This window comes from Vulpes lagopus, chromosome 1, assembly GCF_018345385.1.
Source record: "Vulpes lagopus strain Blue_001 chromosome 1, ASM1834538v1, whole genome shotgun sequence".
NCBI classification, from domain to species: domain Eukaryota; kingdom Metazoa; phylum Chordata; class Mammalia; order Carnivora; family Canidae; genus Vulpes; species Vulpes lagopus.
Window position 1 is genome coordinate 113,455,430 of NC_054824.1, and position 25,566 is coordinate 113,480,995.

At 36.8% G+C, this 25,566-nt stretch overlaps 1 protein-coding gene across 6 annotated transcripts in view; it reads left to right on the plus strand.

Annotated features, from left to right (window-relative positions):
• L3MBTL4 (L3MBTL histone methyl-lysine binding protein 4) overlaps window positions 1-25,566 on the plus strand; it is a 459,873-nt gene that overhangs the window by 233,327 nt on the left and 200,980 nt on the right. For all 6 annotated transcript variants that reach the window (XM_041724323.1, XM_041724314.1, XM_041724342.1 and 3 more), the window contains one exon: window positions 18,884-18,998. In XM_041724323.1, coding sequence (XP_041580257.1) covers window positions 18,884-18,998 — 115 coding nt within the window. The remainder of the gene's footprint in view (window positions 1-18,883; window positions 18,999-25,566) is intronic.

Consider the following 25,566-nt stretch of genomic DNA (forward strand, 5'->3'; position numbering starts at 1 on the left):
ATGAAGTTCACAGTCAGAGGCTCGCTAAAAAACAGACCTAATCACAATTCTCTAGGATGCATACCCTCCTCCACACATCTCACCACCACATTAGTAAAGGCCTGTTTACAGTTGTTCCTTTTACCTGATACATAATGTCTGGCTCTCAAGAAAAAACTATAGAGCATACAAAAAGGTATAAATTTTTTTTTGAAGAGGCAGAGTAAGCATCAAAACCAGACACAGTGAGGATGTTAGAATTATCAGACTGGAAATTGAAAACAACTATGATTAATATGCCATGGGTTCCAATGGATAAAGTAGACAGCATGCAAGAACAGCAGGGCAATATAAGGAGAGATGGAAATCCTAAGAAAGAACTAAAAAGAAATGCTAAAGATTAAAAAAAAAAAACTAGCAAAAATGTAAATGCCTTTGATGGGTTTCTTAGACTGGTCATTGTTGAGGAAAGTATCTCTGAACTAGAAGATTTCTCAATAGAAATTTCTAAAATTAAAAAATGAAGAGAACAAAGGAAAAAACAATATCCAAGGACTGTGGGACAACTACAAAAGGAGTAACATGTATGTAATGAGAATGCCAGAAGGAGAAAAAAAATAAAGAACGGTAGAAATATTTGAAAATAAGGATAGAGGATTTCCCCCAAATTAATGTTGAACAGCAAACTACATATTGAGGAAATAGAGCACCAAGCTGGATAAATTCCAGAAAACTACACTTAGGTGTATCATCTTGAAAATAATAGAATATTGAAGATAAAGTCCTAAAAGAAGCCAGGGGAGGAGAATGCCTTACCAATAGAAGAACCAAAGTGAGAATTACATTTGACTTCTTAGAAGCCATGTAAGCCAGAACAGACTGGAGTGAAATATTTAAAACGTTGAGAGAAAAAAAAAAAAAACCCTACCAACATAAATAGAATTCTATAGTCTACATAGTTATCCTTAAAAAAGTAAAGGAAAGGGACACCCAGGTGGCTAAGCGGTTTAGCTCCTGCCTTCGGCTCAGGGCATGATCCTGAAGTCCCGGGATCAAGTCCCACATTGGGCTCCCTACATGGAGCCTGCTTCTCCCTCTGCCTGTGTCTCTGCCTTTCTCCCTCTCTCTCTGTGTCTCTCATGAATAAATAAATAAAATCTTTTAAAGAAAAAGTAAAGGAAAAATAAAGACTTTCCAAGACAAAAAAAATTGATGGAGTTTGTTGCCACTAAATCTACTTTGCAAGAATTTTAGAAGAAATTCTTTAGAGACAAAGAAAATAAAATAGGAAGAAACTTGGCTCCACATACAGAAAGAAAGAACATTGAAGGAGTATGTGAAGAGAAAGTAAAAACTTTTATTTTTATTCTTAATTGATCTAGCAAATTAGAGTTTGTTCAAAATAATAAGAGCAACAATGTTTTCCATTAAATTTATTTATATATGTATTACATATGTTTTATATATGTATATATGTGTGTGTGTGTGTATGTATGCTTATATATGTTCACTGAATGACAGCAATGATATCAGAGGCAGGAGAAAAGAATTAATATTATTTTGTTATTATAAGGTACTCACATTACCAGTGAAATGGTATGGTATTATTTGAAAGTGGACTTTGGTTAGTTGTAAGTGTATCTTGTAAACTATAGGTCAACCACTAAAAGGTTTTTTAAATCATGTAATTGATGTGCTAATAAAGGAGAATAAATAAATAAAATTCTATAATATAGAATTATAAAATATTCAGAACCATGAAAGCAGGAAAAAAGTGGAATACAAAAATGGAAACAAAGAAAAATGACAGTAATAGACAATAAATAAAACAGTACTTAATGTGGGAAATACTAATCCAACTATATTGGTAATCATTTGGAATGTCAGTGGTCTGAATGCATCAGTTAAGGCAAAGATTGTTAGAGGGTATAAAAATACATGACCCAACTATATATTATCTCTAAGAAACTCACTTTAAATATAAAGATACATATAGATTAAAAATAAAATGGAGGAAAATATACCATGCTAATACTAGTGAAAAAATAAGCAGGAGTATCTATATTAATTACAAGCAGAGCTGACTTCAAAGTAAGGGAAGTTATTAGAGATAGAGAAGGACATTAGATAATGATAAAGTGATCAGTTCTCCAAGAAAACGTACTAATTCTTAATGTGTATGCACCTAAGAACAGATCATCAAACTACATGAGGCAAAAACTGGTAGACCTACAAAGATAAATAGATGAATCACTGTCACAGTTGGAAACCTCACCACCCCTCTCGAAAAAGTGGACAGATCCAGCAGGCAGAAAACCATAAGGATCGAGTTGAACTCAACAAAACCATCAATCAATTGTATAGACTCTTTCATCCAACAACAGCAGAATATACATTCTTCTCAAACTCACATGGTACATTCACCAAGACTGATCACATTCTGAACCATAAAACACACCTTAATAGATTTTTAAAAATAAATAAAACATACAGTGTCTGCCCTAAGACCACAATGGAGTTAAAGTAAAAATCAAAAACAGAATAATAACTGGAAAACCCCAAAATACATGGAGATTAAATAACAAACCTGAGTAACACATGGTTCAAAGAAGAAATCTCAAGAGAAATTTTAAAAATATTTTGAACTAAATAAAAATGAAAACATAGTTATCAAAATTTGTGGGATACAGCAAAAGCAGTGTTTAGGGGGAAATTTGTAGCATTAAATGCATATATCAGAAAATAAGGAAGATCTAAATTAACCAAAATCTCAATTTCTACCTTAGGAAACTAGAGAGAGAAGAGTAAATTAAATCCGAAGTAAGCAAAAGACAATAAATAAGAAGAATTAGAGCAAAAGTCAATGAAATTGAAAATGAAATCAGTAAAGATCCAGGAAGCCAAAGCCTAGTTTGTTGAGATCAATAAAATTTATAACCCTCTGACGAGATTGATTAAGAGAAAAGTAGAGAGGATATCAATTTCTAACATAAGAAACAGAAGACATCACTACAGATTCCATGGATGTTAAAATGGTAATAAATGAAGACTGTAATCAACTCTGCCCACAAATCTGATAACCTAGATGAAGTGGACTGATTCTTTAAAAGACACAATCTGGCAAAATAGACAATCTGAATAGGCCTCTATCTATTAAGCAAATTGAGTAAAAAATTAATAATCTCCCAAAAGAGAAAGCACCAGACCCAGATGGTTTAACTAGTGAACTCTATCAAACATTTAGGGAATAAATTATACTAATTGCCTATCATCTTTTTTAGAGGATAGGAGAGGAAATGCTTTCTAACTCTGTGAGGCCAGCCTTAACCCTAAATTCAAAGCTGCACGAAAACATTACTAGAAAAGGAAACTACAGACCACTGTCTGCCATGAACATGGATGCAGATAATCCTTGACGAAATATTAGCACATTGAATCCAGAAACATATAAAATGAATTACACATCATGATCAAGTAAGATTTATGCATGATATGCAAAGCTGGTTCAATATTCAAAAATTAATTAATGTAATTCATCATATCAACAGGCTAAAGAAATCACACAAGGATGTCAATAGATGCAGAGAAAGCATTTGACAAAATCCAACATCCATTCATAATAAAAACTCTCATTTATGCAAGTAATTTAGAAGTTGCTACTAGTAAAATTGATCTTGTCCTAATAAATTATAAGAATGGATAGAAAAATCTGTATCCCACCCATGGCTTTAAAAACTTAGAAATAGTGTTCATGATACATTCAGATCAAAAGTATAACTACAAGTATGTGTTTATATATACATTCTCATTTTGCTGATCCTACTCTTGTTGGTATTATGTAGTTACATAAATCATCATTTATGCTTTATATTGTCCATTTTGTTATATATAAAATGTTACCTATATAAATACCTGTACAGTAAATTCCTATCAGTGAAAATTTTGGGACTTTAGACTAACTGGTATGATTTTTCATATTATAGTCAGAATTTTGTAATATTTCCCGTTTGCCATTTTTTGGGGGGTGTTATTTATTAGCTGTCATCCTTAGACTACCAGGGGTAATTATGTGTTTCGGCTTACCTGGGATAGTCGTGGATTATGCCTGCTGTAATTATGTATTCATTAGTGCTCCCTCTTATGCTCTAAAATATTCCATTTGGACAATAAATTATGTGATCCCTCAAGATATAACGAGCTTTTCTTCTCTTTACATGCCCTGTGTCCTGCTTTTCATGTTTAGAAATCCTACTTTTAATGTAAGCAGCTAAAGTCCTATTTGTGTTAGGGGTTTATAAATAATGAGTATGAGTAATTTGTGGTTTAGTAGAAAAACCTTGGTGATTTGATTCTGGATCCAAAGGTAAAATTCAGTATGTCAGGACAAATGGAGAGTGCATATTGAAATAGTGTCCACTGTCAGGACTGGTGTCCTTAACAGAGCAGGAAGGGAGCACAGCCTGGTGAATAGCTAGCCAGAAAGGAAATCGCCTTTATATTCACAATGGATGTGTAGCATTTGTCACTTAAGCGCCCAACACATTTTAAATCTTATGACAGAGCTTACAAAGGCATTTATGTTCATTATAACCATAAACTGATTATGAAATTTTGTGTCCTCACACTGCTTATGAAGGAGGTTTTTCTTCCTAAGATATTACTCACAGACCTGGCCGTGGAGCCCTGGACATGGCTATTATTATGCCTATTGATTTAAAAAAAATATTGAAATATTTAGATTTCTTAACAAGCATTAAAGCCCCTAAGGATTCTATTAGAAATTTGGCATTTATATTTCTTGTGGGGATCTTATGGGGAAATATATTTTATAGGAGAAACTAATTGTATCTGTCTTAACAGTATCCATAGAAATAGAGAAATGGAAACTTAGGTAGACATATTTATCACAGATGAAAACATTTGAAATTGAATGTCCTCCACATTAGGCCCTCAACCAGATCTCTCTTGGACTAGTTGCTTTACAGAATTAAAAAAGATTTGTGACTGTTTTAAAAAATAAGTTATTCTCCATTGATTTAGATGTAACTGTGAGTTTAATGGCAAGTTCAGTTGATTAACAACGTTGTTGCCATGGGGATACCCTAAGGAAGCATTTTAAAAGTTTTATCTAAAAACTATCTTTAGCAGATAATCTTGGATGTGTGTTTAAAAAATTCTAATTTCTAGGCATCGTTCCTGACATACCCCACCCCCTAAATTAGAGTTCTGATAGGGTAGGAGACAATTGGTATTTTGCTTACTAAATTTTGAAAGCCACTGTCCAAGATATATGCTGAATTTGGGTAGTGGCCTTAAAAAATGAAATGTATTTTAGAATAGCTATAGTGAAGCTATTAATTTTTCAATTTAACAATTACACGTCTTTCTAATAGTTCTAGGAATGAACTAAAAGGAAGATGAAAGCAATTGTATTTGTGAAAGAGCAAATGGGTTTAGAGCGAGGTTAGCAGGGAAAGGAAAGTGAGGTAACTTACCAGGAGTGGGTGTGAAGTCCTGGAAAGGAATGTGGGTTGGGGCTGCTAGTTCAACCCGGCTGAATAGCAATTTGAGCTCAAGGCTGCAGGGAGTCCATGACTTGGAAATGCTGGGCACATTTCCTAATCCCTACATATCTCATTAGCTTCATATGTAAAATGGAGATAGTAGTGTGTGAGATTAATTTTAAAAATCTATACACTTGTCTGTTAAAACTCCTTTTCTTCATGTTCCCTTCTGCTCTGTTCTTGCCTGGATAGACCCATGAGCAGATTGGCTCATTGTGGAATTACTGTTTAATGTGGTTCTGGCCTGCAGCCCTGGATTATTCCAGATTATTTCATTTTCATTATGAAAATTCCTTTTTATCTTTTAAAAACGTACTTTAACTCTGCTATGATAGATTCTTAGGCATCGTAGTCCCAGGTAGCCTCACAATTTATATATTCTTGTATGGTTCTCTCAATAAACTGTTCTCAGCTAAAGTCTGGTATTGCCATTTGCCATTGGTACAATCTCGACAAACCTCTTCAAAGGTTCCTTTCCAGGATCTATGAAAACATCATATGGTAGACATTAAGTGATAATGTATATATTTTATAGCTGTGACTGTAGTATGGAAATATACAATCAAAGTGAGTTCCCTGCCATACCCAGCACTCTTGCCTTAGAAGATGGCGGTATTTTGTGAAGGTGTGATGTGAGCATGCATGTCACTGAAATATATGTCTGCCCTCAGTACTATTTCTGCAATCTCCATACTGTCCAACAACAGAAGTCTGCATCACAAGAAGTGAGATTTACTGTAGTCTTATTAGCACTAATGGTTATGAATAATAGATATCAGGTATAATATATGAAAAATAAATTTTTCTTTCAGAGTGAAATGTAAGATTAAATCTAGTTAATTGCAAATGTATTCAGCTAAAGCTAGAAGAGTTCAGGTACAGTGGAGCCTCTTTCTGAATAAATTAACATCATCTACATGCTTATAATTTGTTCACTATAAGCCTTTAAAATAGATTTGAGGCCTCTGACAATAAAATACACATATCCAATAAGCCCATTAAAGTGGAAATTACAAATTTAAAAACCATATAGCAGAAGCAAACAAGCATAATAATATCACTTAGGCTAATAAAGTTGTTGTGATTGAGCATTAAATTTAGCTTCAGTGTTCCTAGATTAAAAGAAAAAAAACTGTTTATTTTCCAGCTACCCTGAGGAACAGTGAGGAGTGATGATTACTGCCATGCATCTCATTCCACTGATGGCTTTTTGAGGTCTGACAGTGTGTAAGCCATGGTGCTAATAGTCATAGCAGCATCAAAGACAACTGAGTCATAGTGGCAAGGCTCAAGGGCCAAGGGAGAGTAGTGATAAGGCAAAAGCAAGAAAGACTGTGCCAGTCCAGATGATTGACAGCTTTGGATTTACATTAAGGCGTGCATCCTTGTTTTTTAATATGCTGGTCTAATTTTTAAATGTCCAAGTTACCTTACCACTCATTGAGACTGTTTGATTCAATTATTTGACATTTACCAACTTGAGATAGTTTGATTTAATTACCTGACCTTTGGGATCCCTGGGTGGCTCAGCAGTTTAGCCCCTGTCTTCTGCCCAGGGCTTGATCCTGGAGTCCCAGGATGGAGTCCCACATCGGACTCCCTGCATGGAGCCTGCTTCTCCCTCTGCCTGTGTCTCTGCCTCTCTCTCTGTCTTTCATGAATAAATAAATTATTTGACCTTTGTTTTCTAGTTTATCAAAACCCAAGCAAGAAGTGTTCACATATTACTCAGCTTTATGCAAACACAAATATATAAAAATCATAAATGCATGAAATGGAGATGATTTGATTTTCAAAATAATTCTTTCCTTTATGAAAGGACTCTGTGAATATTCTTAAAATGCCAATCTCCTTTATTAACTTGACCATCTGGTTAGAATTTTCAAAATTGGATTTTCAACTCTAGAGATATGAAGATCCACAGATATGAAAATATCTTTCATAAAGATGTATATGGGTCAGATTTTTGGTTATATATTCCAAGTTTAGATGGCCCTTGTGGGGGAGTATTGCATCACTGGATTAGGAAGGGCTTTTTTAAATCCCATGGCTTCATTGTAAGTAATTACATACAGCATTGGAAAGGATAATTTAATACTTCTTAACGAACATAAGGGAAAAAATTGAGCAAAGTACATAAAAACATTGTATCTGCTTTCAAAAAATTCTTAAAGGTATTTCATTTTAGCTTTTCAGTTTTAGGCCTGAATTCTACAGTAGTATTCTCAAGTCCAGGTACAATAGCAGAAATAGAGAGACCTGACGCCTTGGAGCAAGAGTTGGCCTGCCTTGTTTGTGCTTAGGGGTGGTTTCCTTGCTTTTGAAACATAAACAATTGCACCACAAACTGAGAAGAAAAGAATATTGAAATAAGGATGAGATATTAAACTTTGAAAAAATTTTCTGTTTCTCCTTCACTCCATTATACACATTAGTGTAAACTTCTTTCTGTAGGTAAATCCAGAGCAGCAGGCCTCATTCTTGAAAGGAGTGCCAATTTTGCCTTTCACAGCTGAATATTTAGTTACCTGGTACTGGCAGTATTATGCAGTTTGGCTATGTCCAGAATGCTGAAACATCATAATGTATATAATAAAGGATCAGAATAGCTTCCTTTGATAGCAGCTGCATGTAGAAATATTTTAAATAAATTAACTTTATTGAGCTATAATTTACAAATCACAAAGGTACAGACTTTATATGGATTCTGATGAGTTTTGAGCAGTGTATATCTTATATATGATGTTTATTTAATTGATGCATGTTTGTGCATGTATAAACAGTCTGTTCCTTTTTCTTGGTGACTACTATTCATCTTATGCCCATAGTGCGTTTGCTTATGAATAGATACTGATCTGCTGTTGGGCATTTGGGTTGTATCCAGATTTTGGCTTTTTTTTTAATACTTCAAAATGTTTTATTTTATTTTTTTAATAATAAGTTTATTATTTATTAGTGTTCTATTTGCCAACATACAGAATAACACCCAGTGCTCACACTGTCAAGTGCCCCCCTCAGTGCCCATCACCCATTCACTCCCACCCCCCACCCTCCTCCCCTTCCACCACCCCTAGTTCTTTTTCCAGAAATAGGAGTCGTTATGTTCTGTCTCCCTTTCTGATATTTCCTACCCATTTCTTCTCCCTTCCCTTCTATTCCCTTTCACTATTATTTATATTCCCCAAATGAATGAGAACATATAATGTTTGTCCTTCTCAGATTGATTATTTCACTCACCATAAACCCTCCAGTTCCATCCACGTTGAAGCAAATGGTGGGTATTTGTCGTTTCTAATGGCTGAGTAATATTCCATTATATACATAAACCACATCTTCTTTATCCATTCATCTTTCGATGGACACCGAGGCTCCTTCAACAGTTTGGCTATTGTGGACATTGCTGCCATAACATCGGGGTGCAGGTGTCCCAGCGTTTCATTGCATCTGAATCTTTGGGGTAAATCCCCAACAGTGCAATTGGTGGGTCATAGGGCAGGTCTATTCTTAACTCTTTGAGGAACCTCCACACAGTTTTCCAGAGTGGCTGCACCAGTTCACATTCCCACCAACAGTGCAAGAGGGTTCCCCACATCCTCTCCAACATTTGTGGTTTCCTGCCTTGTTAATTTTCCCTGTTCTCACTGGTGTGAGGTGGGATCTCATTGTGGTTTTGATTTGTATTTCCCTGATGGCAAGTGATGCAGAGCATTTTCTCATGTGCGTGTTGGCCATGTCTATGTCTTCCTCTCTGAGATTTCTCTTCATGTCTTTTGCCCATTTCATGACTGGATTGTTTGTTTCTTTGCTGTTGAGTTTAATAAGTTCTTTATAGATCTTGGAAACTAGGCCTTTATCTGATACGTCATTTGCAAATATCTTCTCCCATTCTGTAGGTTGTCTTTTAGTTTTGTTGACTGTACCCTTTGCTGTGCAAAAGCTTCTTATCTTGATGAAGACCCAAAAGTTCATTTTTGCTTTTGTTTCTTTTGCCTTTGTGGATGTATCTTGCAAGAAGTTACTGTGGCTGAGTTCAAAAAGGGTGTTGTCTGTGTTCTCCTCTAGGATTTTGATGGAATCTTGTCTCACATTTATATCTTTCATCCATTTTGAGTTTATCTTTGTGTATGGTGAAAGAGAGTGGTCTAGTTTCATTCTTCTGCATGTGGATGTCCAATTTTCCCAGCACCATTTATTGAAGAGACTGTCTTTCTTCGAAGGGGTAGTCTTTCCTCCTTTATCGAATATTAGTTGACCATAAAGTTGAGGGTCCACTTCTGGGTTCTCTATTCTGTTCCATTGATCTATGTGTCTGTTTTTGTGCTGGTACCACACTGTTTTGATGACCACAGCTTTGTAGTACAACCTGGAATCTGGCATTGTGATGCCCCCAGCTATGGTTTTCTTTTTTAAAATTCCCCTGGCTATTCGGGGTCTTTTCTGATTCCACACAAATCTTAAAATAATTTGTTCTAACTCTCTGAAGAAAGTCCATCGTAATTTGATAGGGATTGCATTAAACGTGTAAATTGCCTTGGGTAACATTGACATTTTCACAATATTAATTCTGCCAATCCATGAGCATGGAATATTTTTCCATCTCTTTGTGTCTTCCTCAATTTCTTTCAGAAGTGTTCTATAGTTTTTAGGGTATAGATCCTTTACCTCTTTGGTTAGGTTTATTCCTAGGTATCTTATGCTTTTGGGTGCCATTGTAAATAGGATTGACTCTTTAATTTCTATTTCTTCAGGCTTATTGTTAGTGTATAGAAATGCCCCAATTCTGGGCATTGATTTTGTATACTGCCATGCTGCCAAATTGCTGTATGAGTTCCAGCAACCTTGGGGTGGAGGCTTTTGGGTTTTCTATGTAGAGTATCATGTCATCGGCGAAGAGGGAGAGTTTGACTTCTTCTTTGACAATTTGAATGCCTTTAATGTCTTTTTTTTTTTTTTGTCTGATTGCTGAGGCTAGGACTTCCAGTACTATGTTGAACAGGAGTGGTGAGAGTGGACATCCCTGTCTTGTCCTGTTCTTAGGGGAAAGGCTCCCAGTGCTTCCCCATTGAGAATGATATTTGCTGTGGGCTTTTCGTAGATGGCTTTTAAGATGTAGAGGAATGTTCCCTCTATCCCTACACTCTGAAGAGTTTTGATCACGAATGGATGCTGTATTTTGTCAAATGCTTTCTCTGCATCTAATGAGAGGATCATATGGTTCTTGGTTTTTCTCTTGCTGATATGATGAATCACATTGATTGTTTTACAAGTGTTGAACCAGCCTTGTGTCCCAGGAATAAATCCTACTTGGTCATGGTGAATAATTGTCTTAATGTACTGTTGGATCCTATTGGCTAGTATCTTGTTGAGAATTTTTGCATCCATGTTCATCAGGGATATTGGTCTGTAATTCTCCTTTTTGGTGGGGTCTTTGTCTGGTTTTGGAATTAAGGTGATGCTGGCCTCACCTTAGAACGAATTTGGAAGTACCCCATCTCTTTCTATCGTTCCGAACAGCTTTAGTAGAATAGGTATGGTTTCTTCTTTAAACGTTTGATAGAATTCCCCTGGGAAGCCATCTGGCTCTGGACTTTTGTGTCTTGGGAGGTTTTTGATGACTGCTTCAATTTCCTCCATGGTTATTGGCCTGCTCAGGTTTTCTATTTCTTCCTGTTCCAGTTTTGGTAGTTTGTGGTTTTCCAGAAATGCATCCATTTCTTCTAGATTGCCTAATTTATTGGCGTATAGCTGTTCATAATGTTTTTAAAATCGTTTGTATTTCCTCGGTGTTGGTAGTGATCTCTCCTTTCTCATTCATGATTTTATTAATTTGAGTCTTCTCTCTCTTCTTTTTAATAAGGCTGGCTAATGTTTTATCTATCTTATTAATTCTTTCAAAGAACCAACTCCTGGTCTGTTGATCTGTTCCACAGTTCTTCTGGTCTCGATTTTGTTGAGTTCTTCTCGAATCTTTATTAACTCTCTTCTTCTGCTGGGTGTAGGATCTATTTGCTGTTTTTCTCTAGCTCCTTTAGGTGTAAGGTTAGCGTTTGTATTTGAGTTCTTTCCAGTTTTTGGATGGATGCTTGTATTGTGATGTATTTCCCCCTTAGGACTGCTTTTGCTGCATCCCAAAGATTTTGAATGGTTGTATCTTCATTCTCATTAGTTTCCATGAATCTTTTTAATTCTTCCTTAATTTCCTGGTTGACCCTTTCATCTTTTAGCAGGATGGTACTTAACCTCCACGTGTTTGAGGTCCTTCCAAACTTCTTGTGATTTAGTTCTAATTTCAAGGCATTATTGTCTGAGAATATGCAGGGGACGATCCCAATCTTTTGGTATCGGTTCAGACCCGATTTGTGAGCCAGTATGTGGTCTATTCTGGAGAACGTTCCATGTGCACTGGAGAAGAATGTGTATTCAATTGAGTTTGTATGTAAAGTTCTGTAGATATCTGTGAAATCCATCTGGTCCAGTGTATCATTTAAAGCTCTTGTTTTTTTGGAGATGTTGTGTTTAGAAGACCTATGGATTGTAGAAAGTGCTAGATTGAAGTCACCAAGTATAAGTGTATTATTATCTAAGTATGTCTTAACTTTGGTTATTAATTGATTGACATATTTGGCAGCTCCCACATTCGGAGCCTATATATTGAGGATTGTTAAGTCCTCTTGTTGGATAGATCCTTTAAGTATGACATAGTGTCCCTTTTCATCTCTCACTATAGTCTTCGGGGTAAATTTTAGTTTATCTGATATAAGGATGGCTACCCCTGCTTTCTTTTGAGGACCATTTGAATGGTAAATGTTTCTCCAACCTTTTATTTTCAGGCTGTAGGTGTCCTTCTGTCTAAAATGAGTCTCTTGTAGATAGCAAATAGATGGTCCTGCTTTTTATCCAGTCTGAAACCCTGCGCCTTTTGATGGGGTCATTAAGCCCGTTCACGTTCAGAGTTACTATTGAAAGATATGAGTTTAGTGTCATCATGATATCTATTCAGTCCTTGTTTTTGTGGATTGTTCCATTTGACTTCTTCTTAAAGGGGAATTTTAAGAGTCCCCCTTAAAATTTCTTGCAGAGCTGGTTTGGAGGTCACATATTCTTTCAGTGCCTGCCTGTCTTGGAAGCTCTTTATCTCTCCTTCCATTCTGAATGAGAGCCTTGCTGGATAAAGTATTCTTGGTTGCATGTTCTTCTCATTTAGGACCCTGAATATATCCTGCCAGCCCTTTCTGGCCTGCCAGGTCTCTGTGGAGAGGTCTGCTGTTACCCTAATACTCCTCCCCATAAAAGTCAGGGATTTCTTGTCTCTGCTGCTTTAAGGATCTTCTCTTTATCTTTGGAATTTGCAAGCTTAACTATTAAATGTCGAGGTGCTTAACGGTTTTTATTGATTTTAGGGGGGGGATCTCTCTATTTCCTGGATCTGAATGCCTATTTCCCTTCCCAGATTAGGAAAGTTTTCAGCTAGGATTTGTTCAAATACATATTCTGGCCCTCTGGCCCTTTCGGCGCCCTCGGGAACCCCAATTAAACGTAGGCTTTTCTTCCTCAGTCTGTCATTTATTTCCCTTAATCTATCCTCATGGTCTTTTAATTTTCTGTCTCTTTTTTCCTCAGTTTCCCTCTTTGCCATCAACTTGTCTTCTATGTCACTCACTCGTTCTTCCACCTCATTAACCCTCGTCATTAGGACTTCTAGTTTGGATTGCATCTAATTCAATTGATTTTTAATTTCTGCCTGATTAGATCTAAATTCTGCAGTCATGAAGTCTCTTGAGTCCTTTATGCTTTTTTCTAGAGCCACCAGTAGCTTTATAATAGTGCTTCTGAATTGGCTTTCTGACATTGAATTGTAATCCATATTTTGTAACTCTGTGGGAGAGAGAACTGTTTCTGATTCTTTCTTTTGAGGTGAGGTTTTCCTTCTGGTCATTTTGCTCAGTGCAGAGTGGCCAAAAACAAGTTGTATTGGGAAAAGGAGAAAAAGAGAGGAGAGAAAGAAGGAAAGAAAAGAGAAAAAGAAAAAAGAAAAAAAGGAAGAAAAAAAAGAGAAGAAAAAGAGAAAGAAAAAGAAAGAAAGGGAAAAACGGGGTGGGGGAAGCAAACAGAAATCAAAAAGCAAAAAAAAAAAAAAAAAAAAAAAAAAAAAACCACGGGGTAGTATCTTCTGATTCTGTATTCTTTAAGTCCCTTGACTCCCCTGGAACTTGTCCGTCTCGCTGGTCTTCTGGGGGAGGGGCTCGTTGTGCTGATTTTCAGGTGTTAGCACTTGGGGGAGCTGCTCTGCCCCCTGCCTGGTGCAGGGCTCAGTGGGGGTTGTTTACCCCGTGAGGCCCCAGGAGGAACAACAGCAGTGGCTGCGGCAGCTCTGGAGCCCTGGAGTCAGCTCCCACAGTAACTCCGGGGCTCTCCGTCTGCAGGGTCTGGAGGCTCCGGGGCGGGGCCGCTGATCTGCTCAGCTCGGGGCAGGAGCATCCTTGCTGTCCTGGGCTCTCCCGGCCTCTGCCTGTCCTGGGGGGAGGCCGGATCCTGGGCTGTGTCCCGGCGCCCTGTGCTCCGGAGCCTGCGCTGTTGGATTCACGCTTGGAGCCGCGCAGCCCCCTGGCCGCGGGGTGTGGGCTCTCCCCGGGGCGCAGGTGTCTGTTAGTGTCCCAGGGAGCCCGAGGGCATCCCCGCCCTCCTGGGTCCTGCTCTAACCCCCTGCGAGCCCCTTTCCGCGGGGAAGGTTGGTGCAGCTCCTGCTCCTCCGGGACGGGGCTCTCCTGTCCTGGGGACACTCGCCCCGGCCTCAGCCCGGCTCCTCGCGGGGCCCCTCCCCCTTTGAGGCCTTTTGTTTCTTTATTTCTTTTTCCCCGTCTTCCTACCATGATAGAAGCACGAACTCTTCTCACTGTAGCATTCCAGCTGTTCTCTCTTTAAATCTCAGGGCGAATTCGTAAATTTTCAGGGTGATTTGAGGGTTATCTAGGTAATTCGGTGGGGACAGGTGACTTGGGGACCCTACTCTTCTGCCATCTTCCCCAGATTTTGGCATTTTGAATGAAATTACCAGGAATGTTCATTTACACTTCTTTGTATTTTCATCTTTTGGGTGGAATTGCCAGAAGTCATGGAGTAGGAACATCTTAAATCTATAATAAAGTAGGAAAACATTTTCTAAAGTAATTGTACAATTTTCCATCCCCGTTGACATTGTATGAATGTTCTGGGAGCTCCACAGCCTCACCAGTAATTGATGCTTAAGGAAGTTAAGTCATAGAAGTGGGTGTGTAGTATGTTTCATTCTGATCTCTTTGATGAATAGTGAAGTTGAGAATTTCTTTTATTTACTTTTGACCATTCATGAACCTTTTTTTCCATAGAGCATTATCAAGTCTTTTGTCCATTATTTATTGGGTTGTCAAGTCTTTTGTCAAATAAATGTATTACAAATGTCCTTGGCTTGGTTATATTTTTTATTAATGATGATTTTGAAGAACAGAATTTTTTATTATAAAAATTGAATTTATCAACTTATTCTTTTATGGAAAAGAAATCCTTCATTATCCCAGTATCATTATGGTTTCATTGAGTTTGATTTTTTTAGCTTTCATTTAGGTCTATGGTTCATTTCAAATAAATTTTTGTGTGGGAGGGAAGTGAGGTAGAAATCATTTGGTTTGGATTTTTTTTACATGTGGATATGCAGCTGACCTAGTATAATTTGCTGAAAATACTGCTCTTTCCCCCATTGAATGGCTTTATCATATTTGCTGAAAAGCTGTTGACTGTATATATGTTGGTCAATTGCTATAATCTTTTCTGTTCCAATAATGTATTTGCCCCTTCTTAAGCCAAAACAACACTGGCTTCATAACTGTAGCTTTATCGTAATTGTAGAAATCAGATAGAGTTATTAGTCTTTCAATTTTGCTCATTTTTTTCAAAATTACTATCATTCTGTCTGATAATACTTACCTTTCACTTAAAATACTTTCTATAATATTTCTTGCAAGTGCAAATCTATAGGTGAATACTTTCTCATTTTTTGTTTATCTGAAAATTATATTCCTTTTTGAAGAATGTCTTTAATAAGATATAAAATATCAGGTTGACATTTTTTTTCCCTCACTACTTTAAAGATGTCATTTCATTTTCTTCTTACCTTTTCTGTTTCTGATGAGAAGTTGGCTAACATCCCTGTCATGGTTCCCTGTATGTAATATGTTGTACTTCTTAGGCTGCTTTCAAGATTTTTTCTTTTGTCTTTCATTTTCAGTGGCTTGTGTTTGTTTGTTTGTTTCTTTGTTTATGAGAGAGAGAGAGAGAGAGAGAGAGAGAGAGAGAGAGAGAGAAGGAGAGAGAGAATCCACAAGCAGACTCCCCGCTGAGTGCAGAGCCCAATGCAGAGCTTGATTCCAGGATCCTAAGATCATGACCTGAGTGCAAACCATAAGTCGGCCACTTAATCAACTAAATCACCCAAACACCTTGATTTCCTTTGTATTTATTTTGCTTGGTTTTGCTGTTTCTCGTAAGCTTATAAATTGGCTTTTTGGGACCAAAATAAGGAGATTTTGTTGATGTTATTTCTTCAACTTTTTTCTGCTTTGACCATTATTCCCACTCCATTGTGTTTTCTCTTCTTCTGGATTCCAAATACATGTACATTAGACCAATTGATCTATTTTACAAGTACCTGAGGCTCTGTTAATTTTTGAAATTTTTGGGCAGCCCCGGTAGCGCAGCGGTTTAGTGCTGCCTTCAGCCCAGGGCATATCCTAGAGACCCTGGATCGAGTCCCACGTCAGGCTCTCTGCATGGAGCCTGCTTCTCCCTCTGCCTGTGTCTCTGCCTCTCTCTCTCTCTCTCTCTCTCTCTCTCTCTCTCTCTGCATCTCTATGAATAAATAAATAAAATCTTTAAAAAATATATTTTTGAAATTTTTTTATTGTGTGTGCTTTAGATTAGTAATTTCTATGAACCTGTTTTCATGTTCACTTACCTATCTTTCTGACATGTCTAATCTGCTTTTAAGCCTATTCAGAAACTTTTTATCTCAGATATTTTGCTTTTCAGTTCTAGAATATCCATGTTTATCTCTTACAGTTTCCTTTTCCCTGCTAAGATTCCTTACCTGTTCCCTCATCAAGACTATTTTTTCCTTTATGTCCTTAAATATATTTTAATAGCCACTTTAAGTTCTTACCTACTAATTACAACATCTGGAGCTTCTCAGGGTCTCTTTTTTTAAAAAGTGAGTAAGGCACACCATCACCTGCTTATTTGCTTGTCAAATACATTTTTATTTTATGCTGGACATTATGAATGGTGCAGTGTTCAGATTTGGGTGTACTTGTCTTCCTTTCAAAAGGGAAGAGTTTGTTCTGTCAGACAGTTAATACTGATGGCTGTTCTTAAATTTTGGAGGTTTGATTTTAGCCTTTTTTTAGGGTTGGTCTGAAATACTCTAGGACATACTAGAGTATACTTATTCCAGAAGTATGGCCTTTTTGGTGTCTCAATCAAATTCTCATGGTCTGCACTCTGGTCTCTCCCTTCTCCAAGTATGTGTGACTTCTTCTGCTGTTTTCATTTTACTTCCAGCTCAGTATCAGGTGCTCTCTGCTTCACTTCACTCTGTCTCATCTTGCATGTTTATAGCCCATCCCTTGACCAACGTCTTGCCAAAAAAAAAAAACAAACAAACAACAAACAAAACAAAAAACAAAATGAGATTTGTAAAGTCCTCTTCCCTGTAGCCCTGTTTTCTCTAGTGTTTGTCCTTCAATTTCCAGTGGCTTCATCAGTGCTAAGCTGCAATGTGTGTCTCCTCAGTACAGTGAGACTGCTGCATTCAGGTTTTCCTCCCTGTGGTGCTATCAAGAAATTGTCCACAAGCTGACATTGAGGACTCATCTGGGTGTTCTTAGCGATTACATATCTGTGGTATGTACCTGTTGTCCAGTGTCTAAAAACTGTCACTTCATAAGTTTTATCCAGCTTTATGGTTACTACTCTGTCTTAGCCTGAAGCCTACATCTGGTAGAAACATGCTTTTGAAAGTTATCTTTAGATTATTCGTTCTCAAACTTTGGCATATATTAGATGCATCTAGAGGACTTGTTTACACAGATTGTTAGGCCCTGTCTTTTAGAGTGTCTGGTTCAGTGGGTTGAGTTAGGACCCAACAATCTGCATCTCTAACATGTGTCCAGGTGATGCTTATACTGAGGGTCTGGGAGAACCACTTGTTTAGAAAGATGGATCTTGAGAAGAAGTGTAGGACGTTTTGTTTTTGTTTTGTTTTTTTTTTTGAAGTGTAGGACTTTATATGGGACTTACTATACACAATTTTACCTTTTTCTAATTTTTTGGTCCTATGTCCTATGTGACAGGCTTATGCTTCAGTTGGTTTATTATGATGCTTGCAATCTTGCTCTTTTTATTCAAATTATGATTTTCAAAAAATTGTGTGTCTTTTTGCATTGAAAGAGGGAATTCCCCTTTTAATTAATAGAAAATATATGATAGGAAAGAGGGTTATAAAATATTATTATCCTTATTTTTTTGCCTGCATAAATAATTTGACTCTTTCATCCTCATATGAAACTTCTAGAACATAGAGTTTGATAAGCTTCAGAAATAAGTATGAGACTTTTGTTCCAGAAGTAGGGTTTTATTTTAATTATTCTTAGACCTGTATGTATATATGTGAGTTATGTGCCTGTGTGTTTTGTAGGTAGCAGGCAAAACAGTGATAACCATTCACTGGATTGTTGGACCTGAGCCATATCTCTAACTCAGATTTCCTGAAAGCTTACACTGTCCTTCACAGCTATGAAGATAGCTTTTATTCTGTCTACCTCAGTAGCATATTTTGTCTGCTCCTTTGCCTCCATTGTTCTAGTGGCTTCATCTCTCCTTGTTGTTAGGATTTTGAAATTTATTGCTTTTTTATCCATGCATTTCCCAATAGCATAAGGCTTGTATTGATGTCAAACTGGTGACTCTTGTTGATAATACTGACATAATTTTTGCAGTGGCAACCAGGAGAGGAAGTGTCCTTCCCACCAACTATTACTTAGTTGGGAAAATGAATTGGTATTACCCCTTCAAATTCTAATCAGTCTCTGACAGATTTTTTTTATTTACCAACTTCTTTTATTTCTCGGAAAAATTGGTACAACCGCCTTTGTTGCTTAGATTAGAAGGCTCTTTGTTGGCACATTTTAAATATTGTTTCAGTTGTAACGTATGATTATTACAATTTCAATCTCAATTTCAAATGTTTGTTTTCTAATACTTTGGTATAGGCATAGTGAAATACTAATTATTAAATACTAATTACTCAACAGGTTCATTTTGATGGCTGGGACCACAAATATGACTACTGGATGGATGCAGATAGCCCTGACATTCACCCAATTGGATGGTGTGATGTAACAGGGCATCCACTGGAAGTACCATATCGTGAGTATTTTACTCTTAGTTGTTGATATTTAAATACTTAACCTGAATTTATACCTTAATGCTGTTTTTTTCATGTCATTTTAAGTATTTTAGAGCTAAGTATTAGGTGAATTGATTAATCAGTGCTACGGCTATGGTGAAATCTAATTATTCACAGTTAAGCCTCGAAGGGCATACTTTTATAAAAGAAAAGTTATAATAATCACTAAGGAATTGTTTTGATAGTGTTATCTAGAAGAATCTTTATTTTCTACATTTTAGTTTGGCAAACTTAACCTGGTCTAAATCCATCTAATTTGGGCCATTGATTTTCGCTGAAGTGCATTTTGTTTTTTTTTAAACATTCCATCTAAATAAATTTTGTTTTGGATTCCTGGGTGGCGCAGCAGTTTAGCACCTGCCTTTGGCCCAGGCATGATCCTGGAGTCCCAGGATCGAGTCCCACATCAGACTCCCTGCATGGAGCATGCTTCTCCCTCTGCCTGTGTCTCTGCCTCTCTCCCTGTCTCTCATGAATAAATAAATAAAATATTTTTTAAAAAATTAATTAATTTTGTTTTATAGATTAAATTTCAGAAAGTTTTAGAAGAAATGTTTTAATTTTCAGCAACTAAAAAAATCTTAGTTGAAAAAAAAGAGTCCTCTGTTATGTTGGTATCTTCATTTTCTCTTCCTTTCTAGCTACTTAAAGTTAAGGAGGAAATTAACCACTCTAAATTTTAATGAGCCTTGAACCAAAATATCTTATTCTTTTGTCTGAAGGATTTCTTCGATCAGATTAGGTTGACATGACTAATAGCTGGTTTCAGACACATGTGCAGGCACTGCATTCTTTTGTTTGTTTTCTTCCCTCACTGCCTCTGTTGCTCTCCCATTGGATTCTTGGGATGAAGCTAGCACATTATTCTGTTAAGGCTGTCTCACATTGAGTCAGCCCAATGATGCTTGAACCTAAGCTCTAGAAGGACTAACTGCATTTTTTAAGTAATTAGCTTCTTAGAAGTGAGAAGGGTTCCTGACTTAATAACTCTACAGACATTTTTACATTGTGCTAGGCGTTTCAGGAAGTACAAAATCAATAAGAATCAGGTCTTTGTGTAAAGGGGAATCCATTAGCAAGCATGACGCTTTTATATACAGAATGGAAAACTAGAGACCATGGTCGGTCCTATGTTGGGGGAATAGTGTTAGTATTTGTGCTGTGTGGGGTTTTTTTTCCTGATTCCACTTCTTACTCTGCCTAATTTCACAGCCCAATATGTCAGGTAGATGTTTCTTATTTTATGTTTACTACACCCCTCCCTATATTGACATGAACACATTCATCCCTCATCACAGTAACATTCTCAGGTAAGAACAATCTCAGTGGAGGTGAGGATGGGTCAACATTTCAGGGTCAGGGATAGCTCTCTTTCCTCAACTCTATCTCACCCACTGCCTGCTCCTCTGTGAAACTGCCTAACCAGCTTCTCAGACTGCCTGTCTCACAAATATCCCAAAGTCTGTGGACCAAGCTGAACTTCATCCCAAGCCAAAGAAAACAAAAACAAAAACAAAAACAAAAAAACTTACCTTTCTACTGTAGTTCCTACTTGTGTTCAATGTTCCAACTTCATGGAGCGCCTGGGTGGCTTAGTTGGTTAAGCATCTGTCTTCAGCTCAGGTCCTGATCCCAGGGTCCTGGATCAAACTCCACACTGGAGTCATTGCTCAGAGAGGTGTCTGCTTCTCCCTCTCCTTCTGCTCTTCCCCATCCAAATTGTGCTCTGTCCCTCTCTCTCAAATAAATAAGTAAAATCTTAAAAAAACAAACAAACAAAAAACCCACCAAAGTTCCTTTGGAATGGAGTCTTGCTGATTCTCTTACTTAATTTCTCCCAAATCTATCTCTGACCCCTGCTTCTCCCTCCCAGTGCCATTGCATTTGATCTCTCATCATAGCTATGCAGCCTGCTAGTTAGTGAGTTGCACAAATTCTCCTGATAAGCCTAAGATAGATCTCAAAATTCAGGTTCTAGAGGCAGTGTAACCTACTTATTAAAAGTGTGGAATCTGGAGTCAGAAAGCTTGGATTTGAATCTTAATTTTACTGTTTACTTAGCAGTGTGACTGTGCCCATTTCCTCATCTAGAAAATGGAGATAATAGGGATCCCTGGGTGGTGCAGTGGTTTAGCTCCTGCCTTTGGCCCAGGGCACGATCCTGGAGACCCGGGATCGAATCCCACGTCGGGCTACCGGTGCATGGAGCCTGCTTCTCCCTCTGCCTGTGTCTCTGCCTCTCTCTCTCTCTCTCTCTGTGTGTGTGTGACTATCATAAATAAATAAAAAATTTTAAAAAAAAAGAAAATGGAGATAATATTAATATGCCTGTCTCAAAGACTTGTAATGATTTAATGAGATAAATGTACACATAATACTTCAAAAACTGTGCAGCCCATTGTATGCACTGAATTAGTGTTGGCTATTAGGAAATGATATAATATTCTCGAAATTTTCATTTTTACATGAAATGAAGTAAATTACTAAGGATTACAAAACTTGAAATTGTGCTAAAATTAATGTGACTAGTTTTCCAAATATTTTAAGTTCTTTCCCTCTTCCTTCTTTCCTTCCTTTCTATGCATTTATTTATTTATGTTTACTTATTATTGAATTATAGTTGACATACAGTATTATATTAGTTTCAAGTATACAACATAGTGATTTGATGTTTATATACACTAAAGAATGATCATAAGTCTAGTTACCATCTGTCACTGTACACAGTTATTATAATATTATTGACCATATCCCATATTCTGTACTTTTCATCCCTGTGACCTAGTTTATAACTGGAATTTGTGCCTCTTAATCTCCTTATTTCACCCATTCCCCCAATTCCCTCTCCTCAGCAACTATTAGTTTGTTCTCTATATTTGAGTCTATTTGTTTTGTTTATTGATTTAGATTCCACATGTAAGTTGTAAGTGATGTTATATGGTATTTGTCTTTCTCTGTCTTATTTATCTCAGCATAATATGTTCCAGGTCCATCCATGTTGTTACAAATGGAAAGTTTTCATTCTTTTTATGGCTGAGCAATATTCCATTTTATATATTTTTATGCCACATCTTCTATATCTAATCTATTCATGGACACTTGGGTTGCTTCTGTATCTTGGCTACTGTAAATAATACTGCAACAAACATAGGGGTGCATATCATTTTTTGAATTGGTGTTTTTGTTTCCTCCAGATAAATACTCAGAAGTGGATATGCTGGCTGGTGTGGTAGTTCTATTTTAATTTTTTTGAGGAACCTCCATAGAACCTCTGTAGTGGCTGCACTGATTTACAATCCTACCAACAGTGCAAGAGGATTCTCTCTTCTCCACACCCTCATCAACACTTGCTATTTCTTGTATTTTTGATAATAGCCAGTCTGACTAGTGACTATAATTCTCACTGACTAGCCAGTGAGGTGACATCTCACTGCGGTTTTGACTTGCATTTCCCTGATGACTAAACATCTTTTCATGTATCTCTTGGACATCTGTGTGTTTTCTTTGGGAAAATGTCTGTTGACAATGTCCATTTTCTAATTGAGTTGTTTGGTTTTTTTTGGCGTTGGTTGTATGAGTTCTTTAGAATTTTTTGGATAGTAACCACTTATTGAGTATACTATTGCATACATCTTCACCCACTCAGTAGGTTATCTTTTCATTTGATGATGATTTTCTTCCCTATGCAAAAGCTTTATAGTTAGGTGTAATCCCTTTAACTTTGAGGTTACAAATCCCTCCCCTTGCTAAGACCCATGTTTAAGAGTTTACAGCCTATGCTTTCTTGGATTTTTATGACTTCAGGTCTTACATTTAGGTATAAAACTATAGGTTCCCCCCCCCCTTATAATTGATTTCTAGTGTTTGGAAGAAATGTTTCTTATTATTTCAGGCTTCTTACATTTATTGAGACTTGTTTTGTAGCTTAACATGTGATCTGTTCTAGACAACGTTCTATCTGCACTTGAAAATATTGTGTACTCTGCTGCTTTTGGATGGAATGTTCTGAATATATCTATTAGGTCTATCTGGTCTGCTGTGTTGTTCAAAGCCACTGTTTCCATATTGATTTTCTGTCTGGATGATCTTATCCATTGATGTAAGTAGGGTGTTAAAGTTTCCTATTATTATTGTATTACTGTCAATTTCTTCCTTTATGTCTGTTAGTATTTGCTTTATACCTATTTAGGTGATTCTTTTAGGTGCATATATATTTAAAATTGTTACATCGTTTTGTTTGATCCTTTATTATTGTGTAACATGATTTGTCTTTTGTCATAATCTTTATTTTAAAGTTCATTTTCTCTGATATATGACAGGGATATTGCTACTCCTGCTTTCTTTTCATTTCCACTTATATGTAATGTATTTTTCCATCCCTTCACTTTCAGTCTGTGTTTGAAGTAAGTCTCTTATAGGCAGCATATAGATGGATCTTGTTTTTTGTTTTGTTTTGTTTTTTGGTTGTTGGGTTTTTTTTTTTTTTGATCCATTCAGCCACCCTTTGCCTTTTAATTGGCCATTTAGTCCATTTACATTTAAAGCAATTATTATTTTTTAAAGATTTTATTTATTTATTTGAGAGAGAGAAATAGAGCAACTGTGTGCACAGAGGGAGAGGAAGAAGCAGACTCCTGCTGAGCAGGGAACCTGACGCGAGGCTGGATCCCAGGACCCTGGGATCATGGCCTAAGCTGAAGGCAGACACTTAACTGACTAAGCCACCCAGGTGCCTCTAAGGTAATTATTGATAGGTATGTACTTATTGCTATTTCATTTATTGTTTTCCTTTTTTTTCCATAGTTCTTCTCTGTTCCTTTCATATTTTGCTCTTTTCCTTTGTGATTTGATGACTTTCATTAGTGTAACATTTAGATTCTTTCCTTTTTTTGAATATTTTTTATTTATTCATGAGAGACATAGAGAGAGAGGCAGAGACATAGGCAGAGGGAGAAGCAGGCTCCATTCAGGAAGCCCAATGTGGGACTTGATCCCGGAACTCCAGGATCACGATTTGACCCAAAGGCAGACGCCCAATCACTGAGCCACCTAGGCATCCCTAGATTATTTCCTCTTTATTTTTTTGTATATGTATTACAAGCTTTTGTTTTGTGGTTACCATGAGGTTTATATATAACACTCTATGCATACAGCAGTCTATTTTAGGCTGATGGTCACTTAAATTTGAACACATTTTACATTTTTCTCCTCCCCCCTCACGTTTTGTGTTTTTGACATATTTTATTCCTTTTTATTTTGTTTATCCCTTAACTAATTATTGTAGATATAGTTTATTTTACTACTTTTGTCTTTTAACCTCCATAATAGCTTTATTAGTGTTTGGTCCATTACCTTTACTATGTTTGCTTTTACCAATACAAATTTTTCTTTCAAAATTTTCATCTACTTACAGTATTTTCTGCTTGAAGAAATCGTTTAAAACATTTTTTGTAAGGAGGTTTAGTGATGATGAACTCCTTTAACTTTTGTTTGTTTGGGAAACTCTTTCTCTCTCTTTCAATTCTGAATGATAACCTTGCTAGGTAGAGTATTCTTGGTTGTAGGTTTTTCTCTTTCAGTTTAACTATATCCTGCCACTCTCTTCTGGTCTTCTAAGTTCTGCTGGAAAATCAGCTGATAGTCTAATAGGTGTTCATTGTATGTTATTAGTTGATTTCTCTTGCTGCCATTAAGATCATCTCTTTAATCTTAATTTTTTTCACTTTAATTATTATGTGTCTTTGTGTGGACCTCCTTGGGTTCCTCTTCTTTGGGGCTCTTTGTGCTTCTTGTACCTTAGTTTCTGTTTCCTTACCCATGTAAGGGAGGATTTCAGCCATTATTTCTTCAAGTAGGTTTTCTCCTGCCCTTTCTCTTTCTTCTTCTGGGACCCCTATAATGTGAACTTTAGTTTGTTGTAAAGGGACCTCTGTAGAGGTCCCTTATATTGTTCTTAACTACCTACCTTCTCTTCTCCATTGCTGATTCATTCTTCATCATCTAATCTGATGTTGATTCTGTCTAGTGTAATTTTCATTTCAGTTAATGTATTCTTCAGTTCTAATTAGTTATTTTTATATTTTCTGTTTCTTTTTTGAAATTCTAATTGTATTCATCTACTTTTTTCAAGTGTGATATTTTTATGACCATGACTTTGAACTCTTTATCAGGCAGATTGCTTATCTCTATTTCATTTGGTTCTTTTTTTTTTTTTTTTGAGGTTTTGTCTTGTTCTTTCACTTGGAATTTATTTTTCTGTGTCCTCATTTTGCCTGCATAGCTGTGTTTATTTATATGTATTACGTAGGTCAGCTAGATCTTTCATTCCTAAAGGAGTGGCCATATGTAGAAAGTATCCTGTGGGGCCCAGAAACACATTCCTCCCTGCTCCCCAGAATCAGGTAGTCCATGGGTGTCCCCTGCAGACTGCATGTGCCTCCTCTTGAATTTGGACTGCAACTCATGCAGGCACACTGGTGGGCAGGCCTGGCACCCCCCAAGTGTTTTGGGGGTGCATCAGTCCAGGCT